Here is a 15187-nt window from a genome sequence, read left to right on the forward strand (position 1 = left end):
AGTTCTGTTGTCTAAGAAATTTTATATTACCCAAATAAATGTATCACTCAGAGATAAATATAATAACTCATAACAAAAATTGGGTTCCTCTTTTACCTCTTCATTTTGTACATGAATTTCTAGCTATTTCCCTAATTATAATAGAAATATAATTCCATTATTATTCCTAATTTCTAAAAGAGTGGCCCTCTAACATGCTAGCCACCAGAGCCTCCACAATAAGCAAAACATGCAATTGCTTGAGGTTCCTTCCATCAGGGCGCCTATAATGGTCATGTACCAATTAGGACAAGAACAGCAGACAGCTTTCGTTTGTTTTTCTCTCACTTCATTATTTTATCTGATTTCAAAATCCATTCTCTACTTCTGAATTCTCCTAAGTTCTACATCTTTAATTTTTAACTGATTACTAAATATCTCCTTCTATCCCACTTCTCCCCTCATAAAACCTGATCAATATTTAGTTTATTCCATCTTGGTTTCCTTTCCTCAAAATCATTCCCATCTTTCAATGTCCAGCTCACAGGTCACCTCTTCCAGTGCTGCTCCAGGCCTATCATTCTCTTTGCCCTTCTTTTATTGTGCTCAACTCGTCTTCCCAAAGGTCTTGCACCCCTGCGGACCATCTCCAGTGACAGCACGTGGAGTTTCCTGAACAACCATGCTCTCCCCCATTTCTATGCTTCTGCAAGTTCTGTTTCAAGCTAGAATGCCTTGTGTCCCCATTCTTGTATTATATCCCCATTCTTGTAGTCTTCCATTGTAGAGGTTACCAACCACTATAAATGTTGGAATACAATGTTTTTTCCAGCAGACTCTTCACACGTGCGGGTATGCACACACTTGTATGTGTAAAAACTGATACACTCTACAACTAACACAGTGCTCAGTAAACATGTGATGAATGGGTGGATGATGTTTAAATGTGTAACAAGCCCAAGATCCTAAGGTAAAATTAGGAAAACACAAAAATTGTAAAATAGTGGAGTCCCTTTGGAACACAGTTTGACTGTTCCTCAAAATGTCAAACACAGTGTTTCTGTATGACTCAGCAATTCCACTTCTAGGTTTACATTGAGAGAAATGAAAAGATATGTTCTCACAAAAACTCATGCACAAATATCATGCCCCAGTGCTCTTCATAATATCCCCAAAGTGGGAATAATATAAATGCTCATCAACTGAGGGTTGTGCACCCACATTATGACTGTTACTTAATCACCAAAGGAATAAAGTACTGATGTGCATTACAACCTAGATGAACTATGAAAAACATTATGCTACACAAAAGGTCACATATGGTATGAGTCCATTTATATGAAATGCCAGAACACGCACAGAGACAGAAAGCAGATTACTGGTTGCCAGGAGGGGAGGGCAGAAGGGAATGGAGAGTGATTGCTGATGGGTTCAGGATTTCTTTCTGGAGTCATCAAAAACTTTATAATTAGCTAGCGGTTATAGCCACACAACTCTGTGAATATACTAAAAACCATGCAGATGTATACTTTTAAAGGGTAAACCTTACAGTATATGAGTTATATCTCAATAAAGCTACTATTGGAAAATGAACACAAGAAGGATGCTCTATCTGCTCCAGATTTTTAATCAGGGGATTAATCTTTGAAGTTACAATACAGCTCTGCAGCCTAGAACTTATTTATCTTCCATGTTAATCAATTACACAATTATAGCAATATTGGAACATTAAAAGCTTCTTCTAAATTAACCCCTTCATCACCTTATAGATAAGAAAACTTAGCTCCAAGAAGGATAAATGACTTGAACAAGATTGTATAGCTAATAGTGGGACCATGAAGACTTCACTCTTTGTCAAATCACAAATCTTTTTTCTAAGTTGAATTGACATCTTTCTTCCTGAAATTCCCAGGGCTTTTTTTCTTTTTATTTAAAGGACAAAAATTACCTGAAAAGGAAGAAGTAAGATCAATTTATCTTTCATATTAAATCCAATGACTATTACTAGATTATAAGAAATATTTTTAAAAGGTTAAGGAAATAACTGTATCTTTCTGCTTCTTACAATGAGAAAAGACAACTATTAGTATTTAAAGGTTTTATTCCTTAAAAATAATTTAACATAAGAATTCATAGTAATAGTTAGGGAGAGTAACAAAGACTACTCCTTCCCCCAGGAAATAGAAATAGATACTTAGCTAAGACACTAGATATATCTGGAAATTTTCATCTGATCCTTCAGAGAGAAATCAAATGTAATCCATAGGAGAATATCTTTCAGAATATCATATTCTTAAGTTCCCCTTTGAGACCTAATTTTTTGTGGTCTTTCTATAGCCGATGGCAGAAATAGGTGTAATAGGTAACTTTTGATGTAGTTATTCACTTGGGAGATTTTCTATGAAAGTGAAATTTTCTTTGAAGTTCGTATTTGTTCTTTTCACCAAGCGGGACCTTTTAAATGGAAGTTTTTCATTTGTTTCCACATGTAAAACAAAAACAAAATCAAAACATACTAAGTTTCACTGATGATATTTTTTGTGTTAAAAAAAAAAAAAAGGATTAATCATTGCTGACCTTCAAAAGCTCATTGTACAAAACGCCATCCTACAACTTACAGCCCGGGGGTAACTCTGTGATTGTGTAGTGTACCACTTCCCTGACAGTGCCTACATGGGCCTGAGGACGGCATAATTGAAAGGGAGTGTGGGGAGCTGAGGGGGTGGGATGGGTGGGGAAGGATTGCCATAATGACAAATACTGCTACATGCCCACTTAGGAAATTCTGGGCTAATTCAAAAAATATTTAATGAGAACTAATTATGTGTCAGACTCCAGACCAGATGCTAGAATGAAAGAGGGTTATGCCAGGATATTTTAGTGCCTCCAACAGGCCAGTGTTTACTCTATTAGCCATACATGCTAGTTTGCCCGGACAGCTCTGTCTGGAATGGCTGTTCCAGTATCAATAGCACTGCCTTTCACTCCTGCCTTCCTACCTATGACTCTTTAAGTTGGGGAGTGTGAATCTAGTGTAGAGAGTCTCCTCAGCTTATATGACTAATGAAACACCTGTATCTACATGCCTACAGCCATCTCTTAGACTAGAAGTCCACGGAAAACAGTTCAAGAAATGCTGATCCGCTTCATTCTCTTCATTTGATAGCTGAGGACAGTTGGGCCCAGAGAATTAAAGAGACTCAGCAGAAGAATGGCAGGATGGAATAAAGCCTAGGCCTCCTGGCCCCTTTCTCTGGTGTACTTTCCCATACATCACTGATTGCCATGCCAGAACACTCTAAACATGAAGTTTAAAAATCCTATTATTATATAACAAATGTTATATATTTTCTCATAATACAAAACAAATCACTCAATTTTACATGTTAATTTAAACTTAATGGAGTTCAGTTTTTTCTTTTTTAAATCATAACTGTAAAACTAACCATAGGTAGAGTCAGTGAGAGAACAGTACCGTATAGTCAACCCTTCGAGCTTGTCAGTCAAGTTTACTTATTTTCTATTCTCTACTTTCCCTCCACTTACTCTGATAAATACGAGGTGACCAATTTCTTCATATCTTCAAAGACTCACTGGCCTCACAGGGGTGGATAAGGCACGTAGAGAGGAGCTAATTTTATCAACTACCGGATTTTCCAGTACAAAGCATTCTGTATAAGATTTTACTCCCCTTTATGGTTTAAAGTGTCCTTTAGGTAAAGATACTACTTTCCTGGCTCACTTGGTACCTATGAAAACTCTAAAGAGTTTTAAAATACAATATAATCCTTTTATTCTTTCTGAGTTTCTACGTGCTAACAAAAGCTATCTTCTGAATCTGGTTGCACCAAGAGATAGGACCTTAAAAGAAAATCATGCAAAGAACTCTATTTTTAAAAATCAGTTATTCACATTTTGGGTCACACATGGCCACTGCTATTTCTAGCTGACCGTATTGTAGGTAACTTAGTTCTTTTAAAGAAGAGTAAGTGAATGATTATATAAACTTAAAAAAAACCCTATTTCTTATTAGCTAAGAAGTACAGGAGCCTTTTTTGGGGAGGAGAACTAAGTAGAAAATACTAGTAAAATCTGGGTTTTAAACTTAGGAAACTAATTTCTGTATAATATTTCTTTTTTGCTCATTACCAAGAAAAAGGAGTCCATATTAATCTTAGACAAGATAACCAATCAAGCAAATGAAAAGAAAATCACAAGGTGATTAAGGCAGACCATTTCCAGAGAGAATCTATTCTGGGATTTGTAGATGGAGATATGAGCTATACGTGGCAGAACATTCTTCTCATAATCAGATTGGAAGCTGTGATTACGGTGCAGAGCTTTGACTTTTAGAACAGAGCACTCTCTTCTGTAATTAAAAATAAAAGGACTGCCTGTGATAATTGACCATTTGAAGCAATAAACTTATTCACATCCAACTATTCAGAACCACCTGTTTAAAAAAAAAGAATACAGATATTGATCACATCAAACGTTTTCATTGAGAAGTTGACACAGACACCCATATACAGTTTATCATGGATGGTCTCAGAAGCTTTCCTGTGTATGAGAAACAGAACTACAGGCCTTTTTGTACAAGTTCCTGTATATCTTGTCCATGCTGTTCTCAAAGATGGGTCGGTGGGATTTCCCTTTATAAGAGGCTGCCCTGTTAGACCAGTATTCACCATCATCCAAATGGAGAGTGCCGCGTGGCCGCTGAAATGAGCTATAAAAAAGGATATAAAATATTAAAACTGGTGAAACTCAATGAGAGGTAGTATTATATAATTCAAATATTTACTGAGTACTTTATGAGTGTGTGATACTCTGGGCTGCATGAAATAAAAGACAATGAGGTCTGTGCCTTCAAAGAGTGACCCTACTTGTATGAAACGATTACAAAACACTAAAGTGAAAATTGTGCCTGAGAGAGTTACGAAGAATGCTGAGAAGGGAGATGCGTGTGATGTGGTGAAAGCCGGGTGCATACGCTGTGGGAAGGCCAGTCTTGAGAGCTCCCGGCTTCCCCAGTTAGGCAGACCTGAAACCGGGTAACAGCTCCTTTATAAGCTGTGGACCCTGGGCCAATTTATTTAGTCATCCCAAGTCTCAGCTTCCTTTACTGTATTTTCTTCAGTGTTGTTTAAAAGTCAAAGACAAGAGGCGCCTGGGTGGCTCAGTCGGTTAAGCAGCTGCCTTTGGTTCAGGTCATGATCCCAGGGTCCTGGGATAGAGCCCTGCATCCGGCTGCCCACTCAGCGGGAAGACGACTTCTCCCTCTCCCACTCCCCCTGCTTGTGTTTCCTCTCGTGCTATCTCTCTCTCTGTCAAATAAATAAAATCTTTAAAAAAAATCAAAGATAGTATGTGTAAAATGTATAGTATAGTGCTTACTCTGCACACAGACATTATTAGCCACAAGGCACTAAACAACTAGGTACTCCATATTTACCTAAAAATCTGAGGACACTCTGAAGTTGGTAGCTGTGGAAACTGAAGCTCAGTCAAGGCACTTGCCTAGAGCCACCCAGCTAGTGACTGGCAGAACAGAAAGAGATACCACATCTGTGGTCTTAAGGCCCCTTCCGCTATGGCACACTGCTATTGTCCTCAAGGAGGAGCAGGAAATTAGCCTGAATATGAACAACTTCTACAACATGGAAAACAAGGCCAAAAAGTGTATTGGAAGTGATAGGGATCCAGTTTTGAGGATCTTGAAGAAAAAAGAGAGAATAGATAGGAAACTATGAAATAGACCAGGACTAAGTTAATTATAATGGTAATAAGAAAAGGCAACTCCTTTTGAAAGTTTGATAGTACTTTTAAAAACACACCGAAGTTACAAGTTTACTATCATAAATATTAAGTTCTGGGCTTAACATATCATTTGCCAGAAACAAAATGTTGAATTTTTCAAGGACAGAGTTGTTTTTTTTTAAAATAAGTAATTGACTTCAAGAAATTAATTACTTGTTATAGATAAGACTCTCAGGCATGATAGAGATTATGAAGTTTGTACCCTGTAAAACTGTATGTTCTGGTTATTAAATACCACAAATATTTTATTCATGCTTTTGGAATCTCACTTCAACAATTTCTTCCTTGACTTCTCAGTCCAATGATGTTACCTCTATTGTCAATTGTGAAATGGGAACTCTCAGGGTTGTGTATCTGTAAGAAGACTTTGCTATTTGACCTGAAGTCAATCTAACACCTGAACACAATAAAAGACACCATGAAAAAAGGCATGGAGTGGTTTGGGTTATCATTCTTGGAGCCTGACATGGTGGTCCATGAGGACGTAAAGTCATGAGAACATTTAGACACTCATTTTGGAAGAGTTCGGCATGACCCAATAAGGTTGGATAAGCAGTTTCAAGCCAGTAATCCCACTCCCGGGTAACCAAGTAAAATTCTCGCACTTGTTGGGGCGCCTGGGTGGCTCAGTGGATTAAGCCGCTGCCTTCAGCTCGGGTCATGATCCCAGGGTCCTGGATTCGAGCCCCACATCGGGCTCTCTGCTCAGCGGGGAGCCTGCTTCCCCCTCTTTCTCTGCCTGCCTCTCTGCCTGCTTGTCATCTCTCTCTGTCAAATAAATAAATAAAATCTTAAAAAAAAAAAAATTCTCGCACTTGTGTACCAGGAGACATGTACAGACATGTTCATAATAACACTCTGTAAAAAAGCTAAGGACTGGAAGCTACCTAAATATCCATCTACATTAGATCAGATATGGATAAAATGGTATGTGCCTATAATGATATAATATGCAGCAGGGAAAATTAATGATCTATAGCCACATGCATCAATGTAGGTGAAACTGAAAAACAAATGGAGTGAAAAAGAAAACAAATTCTAAACAGTACACAGTTATTCTTACATTTATATAAAGTCTAAAACAAGGAAAATTAAACAACTTATTGCTGAAGGATAGATTCATGTGTGGTATAACTACAAAGAAAAAACAATGGAAAATCTGTAACAATAGCTATCTCTATGGAAAGAGATGAAATTGGCTAGGAGCATAAGGTGGCTTTAGAGGTACGGCTAATGTTCTATGAAGCTGAATGGTGAGTAAAGGGGTATTCATTTATCATATTATCACTATTATTACTTAAGATGCACAAACCCTAAATATATTCCCCTATTGCAAGTAATATATGTGATATGTTTTTAAAAATTCACTTCTGTGAACCATGACAATAGGTCTCTCTACCCCTGATGGCCTTGCTAAAATGAAATTTTACCTCATATTTTTTAGTTAGATTTACTAGATCCTATCATACTTTCTTCACACTTGGGTGCTGCCTCTTTCACACTGGAAAATTTTGAAAATGATAGAGTCTCTGGGATAACAAAGGTGTTTTAAAACATGACTATGATTACTTCTATCTTGTCCATTCAGTTAAGGAGGGATAATTAAGACAATTTCTAATAATGTCAGTATAATATTTAAAATTATTCAAAGGGCCTTAGCCAAGTCTTAGTGTTCTTGCTTTGATATAGTTACATTTCTTTCATTAGCTTTGCTGAAGAAATATTCTAGCCACTGAATATAATTTATGATTTCACAGTATTTTTTCATCAAATTTCACTCCTGTTGTCATTTTTTTTTTTTTTACCATTTGAATCAAATGACAGGGAAATCATACACCCACAAATGTATTAACAGAAACATTTTTACATCTTTCCTGCCTCTGCAACCATATCTACCAGCCTAGGCATTTGCCTGAGTTCCCTTATACTACTTTAGGAATCCTACAGTGTTGTGTTTTGCTTGGTTGGTTGTTTTTATTTGTTGTATTGTTTTGCAATAAGTCATGAACTAATTAAAATTTCACAAAGCACAGGTTTTCCTTATCTCTTTTTCCACAATCATTGACTTTACTACATGCTGCTGGCCAGCTAACAAGGTTCTTTTTTGAATTCTACATTTTGTTTAGTTGCCAGGCTAGTTCTACTATGATAAACTACTGAACAGAAGTCTGAATTTCTAACATACACCTTTATCCCACACTCAGAGAGGTAAAGTTGCAGCACAGCTGCTAACCTTAAAAAATATTGTGTAGGTGCTGGGAAAACTGGACAGCTATATGTAGAAGAATGAAACTGGACCATTCTCTTACACCATACACAAAGATCAACTCAAAATGGATAAAACACCTCAACATGAGACAGGAATCCATCAGACTCCTAGAGGAAAACATAGGCAGTAATCTCTTCAATATCAGCCACAGCTTCTTTCAAGATATGTCTCCAACGGCAAAGGAAATAAAAGCCAAAATAAACTTCTGGGACTTCATCAAAATCAAAAGCTTCTGCACAGCAAAGGAAACAGTCAAAAAAACAGAGAGGCAACCCACGGAATGGGAGAAGATATTTGCAAATGACAGTACAGACAAAAGGCTGATATCCAGGATCTATAATGAAACTCCTCAAACTCAACACACACGAAACAGGCAAACATATCAAAAAATGGGAAGAAGATATGAACAGACACTTCTCCAATGAAGACATACAAATGGCTATCAGACACATGAAAAAATGTTCATCATCACTAGCCCTCAGGGAGATTCAAATTAAAACCACATCGAGATATCACCTTACACCAGTTAGAATGGCCCAAATTAACAAAACAGGAAACAACATGTGTTGGAGAGGATGTGGAGAAAGGGGAACCCTCTTACACTGTTGGTGGGAATGCAAGTTGGTGCAGCCTCTTTGGAGAGCAGTGTGGAGATTCCTCAAGAAATTAAAAATAGAACTTCCCTATGACCCTGCCATTGCACTCCTGCATATTTACCCCAAAGATACAGATGTAGTGAAAGGAAGGGCCATCTGTACCCCAATGTTTATAGCAGCAATGGCCATGGTCGCCAAACTATGGAAAGAACCAAGATGCCCTTCAACGGACGAATGGATAAGTAAGATGTAGTCCATATACACTATGAGGTATTATGCCTCCATCAGAAAGGACGAATACCCAACTTTTGTAGCAACATGGACGGGACTGGAAGAGATTATGCTGAGTGAAATAAGTCAAGCAGCGAGAGTTAAGCATCATATGGTTTCACTTATTTGTGGAGCATAACAAATATCATGGAGGACAAGGGGTGTTAGAAGAAGGGAGTTGGGGTAAATTGGAAGGGGAGGTGAATCATGAGAGACTATGGACTCTGAAAAACAATCTGAGGGGTTTGAAGTGGCGGGGGGGTGGGAGGTTGGGGTACCAGGTGGTCGGTATTATAGAGGGCACGGATTGCATGGAGCACTGGGTGTGGTGAAAAAATAATGAATACGGTTTTTCTGAAAATAAATAAATTAATTAAAAAATTAAAAAAAAAACATTGTGTAGATTTCCTTCTGAGATTGTAAACCAAATTACCACCTCTATCATCAATTACTATAATTAATGTTACCTGGCATAGATTTGCTACTGCTTTGGTTCCATTAGACAATACATTTTTTTTTCATGTCTCAAAGCTGCCGTAAAGTATCACCTCCGTGGCTTGCAATGAATAAATAAAATTCAGAAAGCTTTTTAGAAGCAAATGTAAACCTGATAAGGTTCTGTAAATAAGAGCTAAAGTGGCCAAGATATACATCCTGATGTTTTTAGAGCTTGTAAAATTTGGCAGTGAGTTTATTGCTATTTAAAATTGCAAAGTTCTTCAATTTAATAAAGAATATTGTAATTCTCTGGAGAGAATTTAGGAATTAGTTTGGCCTGGAAGTCTAAATTTCAAAACAGAGATGTGAACACAGAACAGGTCCTAATATGGTCCACAGATAGGTGCAGTATCATAATCCTAAAAAAGATATTTACTTCCAGACATGAAAGCATTAAATTTCTAATGAACTGTGAACATATTGAGTCAATTCTGATTTTCATTACTGAATATATTAGCAAGTTTAATATGTGTAAGTGACTCTAAAAAGCTTTATTATAGTAATAGGCTTTTAAAAATTATAGTCCTCTATTTTACCAAGAGTATCTTCAGCCTTCATTCATTCAAAGCCTTTTTGTGAATTCCTACTATATTCTACAAAATAGTGCATCAGTATTACATACTATCAAACGGTTACTTTCAAAATGGGGATAATACTTTATTAATGTGGTACATTTTGTTTTAATTTACTCTTGCTACTTAAGTAGGGAGCCCTGTATTTAATTATGATAATGCTATTAAGAAAAAAGAAAGAGAAAAAAGAACAGACCAGGATAATATCCAAGAACTGCACAGCTTCAATTCCTAGGTATTGATAAGGCCTAGCATATATGCAAAGAAGAGAAAGGTCTTCGGAAAGTTTAGCATGAACTAGGAGACAAAGGACATTACTAATTTTTTGCTTCAAAAAGAATGAACTCACTTGAAACCCTGATGTTTACTACATCAGGTTTTCCTATGTCAAATGAAGGCCAAGCATATACTACTCTATACATAGTCTTCAGACAAAATATCTCAAAATACCTCAATACTCATTGAAAAGAAGGTCAGAAGGTAAGATGGATATGCTACCCCCAAAATATTAATTCAAAGAAATAATTAAAAGGCCATGATGATTATAAAATTGGCTACTGGCCATTTGTATTAAAAAAAAAATCAGAGCTGAAAGTAACTTCAAAGGTGACGTTCTATATTTCACAAGAGTCAATATGATTAAAGATGTTTATATAATAAAAGAGTAAGATCTTTTCCATAATACCCAACAAAGGTTCCTATCAAGCAAAACTTTGATTCACAAAACACGGAATATTTTTAAGGATGTGATGTATGTTTAGAGGCACTGGAATGGATGGACATATAGGTGGGTGGATGTATGGATGGATGAATGGATGAAAAGTAGGAATGGAAGTACTCAAAAGTCTTGGGGTTTAGAATATGTAATAGGAAGAAGATATATTACAGTTTATTAAAATCTGAAAAGTATTTTGTATTTTTAAAGATACCATATAAAGGTGAAATGTCATTAAAGACATAAATTATAGCAGTACTTCTCAAACTAAAATATGCATCAGGTCATCTGGAAGGCCTATTACCAATAAGATTGTTGAGTCTCGCTTCCAGAGTTACTGAGGTAGAGTCCACGAATTTGGATCTCTAACAAATACCAGGGTAATGCTGATGTCACTGGTCTAGGAACTATCATTAGAAAGCACTAAATTAGAGACTTTTCTATTTTCTTTTCTTTTTTCTTTTTTAAGATTTTATTTATTTATTTGACAGAGGGATAGAGAGAGAGCACAAGTAGGCAGAGCACCAGGCAGAGGGAGAGGGAGAAGCAGGCTCTTCGCTGAGCAGGGAGCCTGACACGGGGCTCCATCCCAAGACTCTGGGATCATGACCTGAGCCGAAGGCAGCCACTTAACTGACTGAGCCACCCAGGTCCCCTGAGACTTTGTTTTCTATAGGAACAAATAAGTTTAGGGAAAAAATTGCATCTTGCCATTTATCTTCTTTTATCATTAGCAGAAACTATATAGTAAACTGTAAAAGAAGTACATTCAGAGAAATTTACTGATAGGTCTTTTTCCCCCCTCTTCTATGACTAAGAATGTGTAGAAATGAGCCACTGACAACAAATAAAGTCTAAGAGCTTTCAATGTTATTAATTCCTTTCTTGATTCCTTATCTAGACATGTTATTAAATACCACAATCAAAATATAAATTTACTTAAATGATGGAATTTTAGCAATGTAACTGATCATTATTAATAAAGAACATAATTTTAATAATGGAACAATTTTTTGAAATTGAACTATTACATGTCAAAGACTTTGATGGACTGTCAAAAACAAAGATAAGTAACATATCTGTGCCTTCAAGAAGAGCTCACATTACAGAAGACAAGACAGACACATAATAGAATAATTACTGTGAGAAAAATGTTGCCAATTCAAATGAAATACATGAGAGGAAGTGGCAGGATAAAGGAGAAAATGCCTAACAGTCTATTGAGGTCATGAAAGGATCTCACAAGAGGGAAAAACCTGACCTTAGTCCTAGAGAATAAGTAGGTGTTCATTTCATAAACAAGAAGACAGAAGTTATTCCGGGCACTGTATTATAAGAGAATCAAGGCATGAGACAGTTTGGAGTATCATAAAATACCAGGTACATCTGAAGAGGTAAGAATAAAGTAAGATTTAACTGTTAGAAGTCAAATAATTTTATCTTGGAGTGAATAATGAGCCTACAATGGGAGGACACAGAAGGGATTTCTACTGAGTGGGTGACTAAATCAAGATTACTCCAAATCTCCTCAGTCTCAAGCATTATTTTTAGTAATATGTATATAGGGGACAAGTGATCTTTATTTAAACACAAAAAAATAGTATTTTAAACTGATATTTTAAGTCCTCCATCCAGTTTCATGAATTCAGGGTAAACCCATAAAGACCATCTCATTTATTTTTATTATTCTTTTCTGACTTCCCTCCCACACTTGGGAGTAAAGAGAACTACCCATAAAACTGGCTTAATGAAGAGCACAGCTGTGATACTTTAGGAGGGTTTTCCTGTTTTGCCCTGGTTACATAAAATAATAAATGCATTTTTTATTCCAAATGGCAGTTATCACTAGAGCTCAGACAACTACAGTTCAAGCATATCCTCATGAACGACTGCTTATTATGCCTCTTGAATCTAACTTGGGATTGCTGTAATAGTCTCTTCCATGTCATCATCCAGCCTGCAGTCCACCTAACATTAGTTCAGACCATAACTGCCTAGTTGTTCATGAGAATGTCATAAAATCACAATTCTTACCGAAAGTTGTATTTAATGTATTACTTTCTCATGATCTATTTAAAGAATTAAATCAGTCTGCCGAGATTTGGTAGTCCTAAAACCATTCTGGTTGCTCAGCAGTATTTTTTAAGCAGGCAACAAGTTGGAACATTGGACATGTCCTGGCATCAATATTAAGTCTAATTACCAAGGTCATATTTTTGTTTTAAAAAATGAATACAACATTGCCCTGTCTTAATCATCAGAGAGTTTTCTAGACTCCTAAGCTACAATCTTGACACTTTGAAAAATCACAAAAATATGCAGCACCCCCAATATTTCTGAATATCAATATATCTTTTAGACAAAATTTAATTAAACTTTTTTTTTTAAAGATTGTATTTATTTGACAGACAGAGATCACAAGTAGGCAGAGAGGCAGGCAGAGAGAAAGGAGGAAGCAGGCTCCCTGCTGAGCAGAAAGCCTGATGTGGGGTTTAATCCCAGGACCCTGGGATCATGACCTGAGCTGAAGGCAGAGGCTTTAACCCACTGAGCCACACAGGTGCCCCTAGACAAAATTTATTTAAAAAGAAAAGTTCAACCTTAAGTATTTAATGAAAAAGGATTTTAAGATACTTGAGTTAATACCACAAGCTCCAGTGAATTCAAAATAGAATCAAATAACATTTATCTCACTTAAAAACGAAGGTTTATTCTTAGTTATTTAAGAGATTTTAAGTCTGTATATTATTTAGATTTTTTCTTCTATTTGTTAAATATTAAAGGCAGCCTTTTGGCTGTTATTATATCTTAGTAGATTCATCTGATTAATCAAATAGTGACCAATAGGGAAGAGATGAAAACTAGAGTCAAGCCTATGTTATTCAAAAATACTCAGCTGCTGGGTACGGTTGGGGAGGGGGGTGGGGGATAGGTGAAATAGGTGATGGCAATGATGGAGTGCACTTGTGATGAGCACCAGCTGAAGCACAGAATTACTGAATCACTATATTGTACACCTGAAACTAAGATAACACTATATTATTGTACACCTGAAACTAAGATAACACTGTATATTAACTATACTGGAATCTATATGGATAAAAAAATAAATAGTCAAAATTTAAATTACTCAGTTACAAATAATTTCACAATTAAAACATTATATCAAACATATTTCTACTCTTAATAACCTGAAAAATATGCATAAGTAAATAGAAAACAGTTTATATCACTAGCTAGTTCCATAACAGAATATGATTAAAAATTTCAGACAATAGTCATAACAGGTCAATTCACATTTTAATGATGAACTTAAAATTATTTTTATCCTTACTTCTCTCTTTTTGTGACCAACTCCCATCTATATGAAGGATCACTCATGCCTGGTCTTTAATTAGGAACAACGTTCAAGTAAGACAGTTATGCCAGAAGTACACTACAATATGGAGAAATTTAAACACCCTGAAAACTGAAGAAATCTGAACTATACAGAGCAGGTACTAAAAAGCACACTAGTACCCAGGGCACTGGCAAGGCTACCACCGTGAAGGTCTAAAATTTCCTTAAATATAGGTAGCACATAAGAGAGAGGGAGGTCAGCACAGGTAGAAAGTTCTTCCCAAACTCCGGCTCCAGACCCCAAAGCACTTTAAGTAAGATTACTTAACAACTCCTTGATAAAAGAGATTTCTTCCAAATGAATTTTATACTCCAAGATGTCAGAAGACCTAGGACAGCTAGCATGCACAGGCTGCCGTGTACAGTAACAGGCACTCCAATTTCCCATTCTGCTCCTCCTACAGAAAGCACGGCCTCTCTGCTCTGCTCCATGGATGATAGCCACAGAGCACATATAGATCACAAGATCAAGCATGGAGTCCTAGGCATAATTTTGAAGCAAAACATGAAAGAAATAATTTTTATCTCTTTATGGATATTCTCCATTTGAAGAGTCACTGCCATTATATATGCCTTTAATTCATTAAACAGGATCGCCTTTAGTTCTTGGAACACAGTTGCTAAATCCAATATCCAGGCCTTCTCAAAGACAGTTTATAGTAATTCATTCTTCAGTTGTATGGGTTAGATTTTCCTATTTCTTGTGTGTTTCACAATTTTTTATTGAAAACTATACTTTAGATAAAAACTGCAACGACTCTGGATTTTGACCTTACCAGGGTTTTGTTTTTGATTATTCATTTAGTATCCTGTCTAGACTAATGCCTGAAGTCTGTTTCCCTTGCCCTGTATAGTTTCTAATGTCTCTTGTTCCTTTTCTTTTTTAAAAAAAATGGTTGTTTCTACTTTTAAAGCTTGTACTCTTAGGGGCTGCCCCTGGGTTAACATAGGTTGATGACTAGCAACTAATTGGTCAGAAAGGCTTGTTCCATCTTTTGCCAATGGATCTATGTGTGACTTGGAATATAGATTCAAAGTTTATATGGTTTGCAAGCCTGCCCTGGATATT

At 36.3% G+C, this 15187-nt stretch overlaps 1 protein-coding gene across 3 annotated transcripts in view; it reads right to left on the reverse strand.

Moving 5' to 3' along the window:
- Positions 1–1590: 1590 nt before the first annotated feature.
- Positions 1591–15187, reverse strand: part of SPATA6 (spermatogenesis associated 6) — a 155808-nt gene continuing 142211 nt past the window's right edge. For all 3 annotated transcript variants that reach the window (XM_044238190.1, XM_044238191.1, XM_044238189.1), the window contains one exon: positions 1591–4708. In XM_044238190.1, the coding sequence (XP_044094125.1) occupies positions 4528–4708 (181 nt within the window). In that variant the 3' untranslated portion in view covers positions 1591–4527. The remainder of the gene's footprint in view (positions 4709–15187) is intronic.

The sequence above is a fragment of the Neovison vison genome, chromosome 2 (genome assembly GCF_020171115.1).
Source record: "Neovison vison isolate M4711 chromosome 2, ASM_NN_V1, whole genome shotgun sequence".
Taxonomy (NCBI): Eukaryota; Metazoa; Chordata; class Mammalia; order Carnivora; family Mustelidae; genus Neogale; species Neogale vison.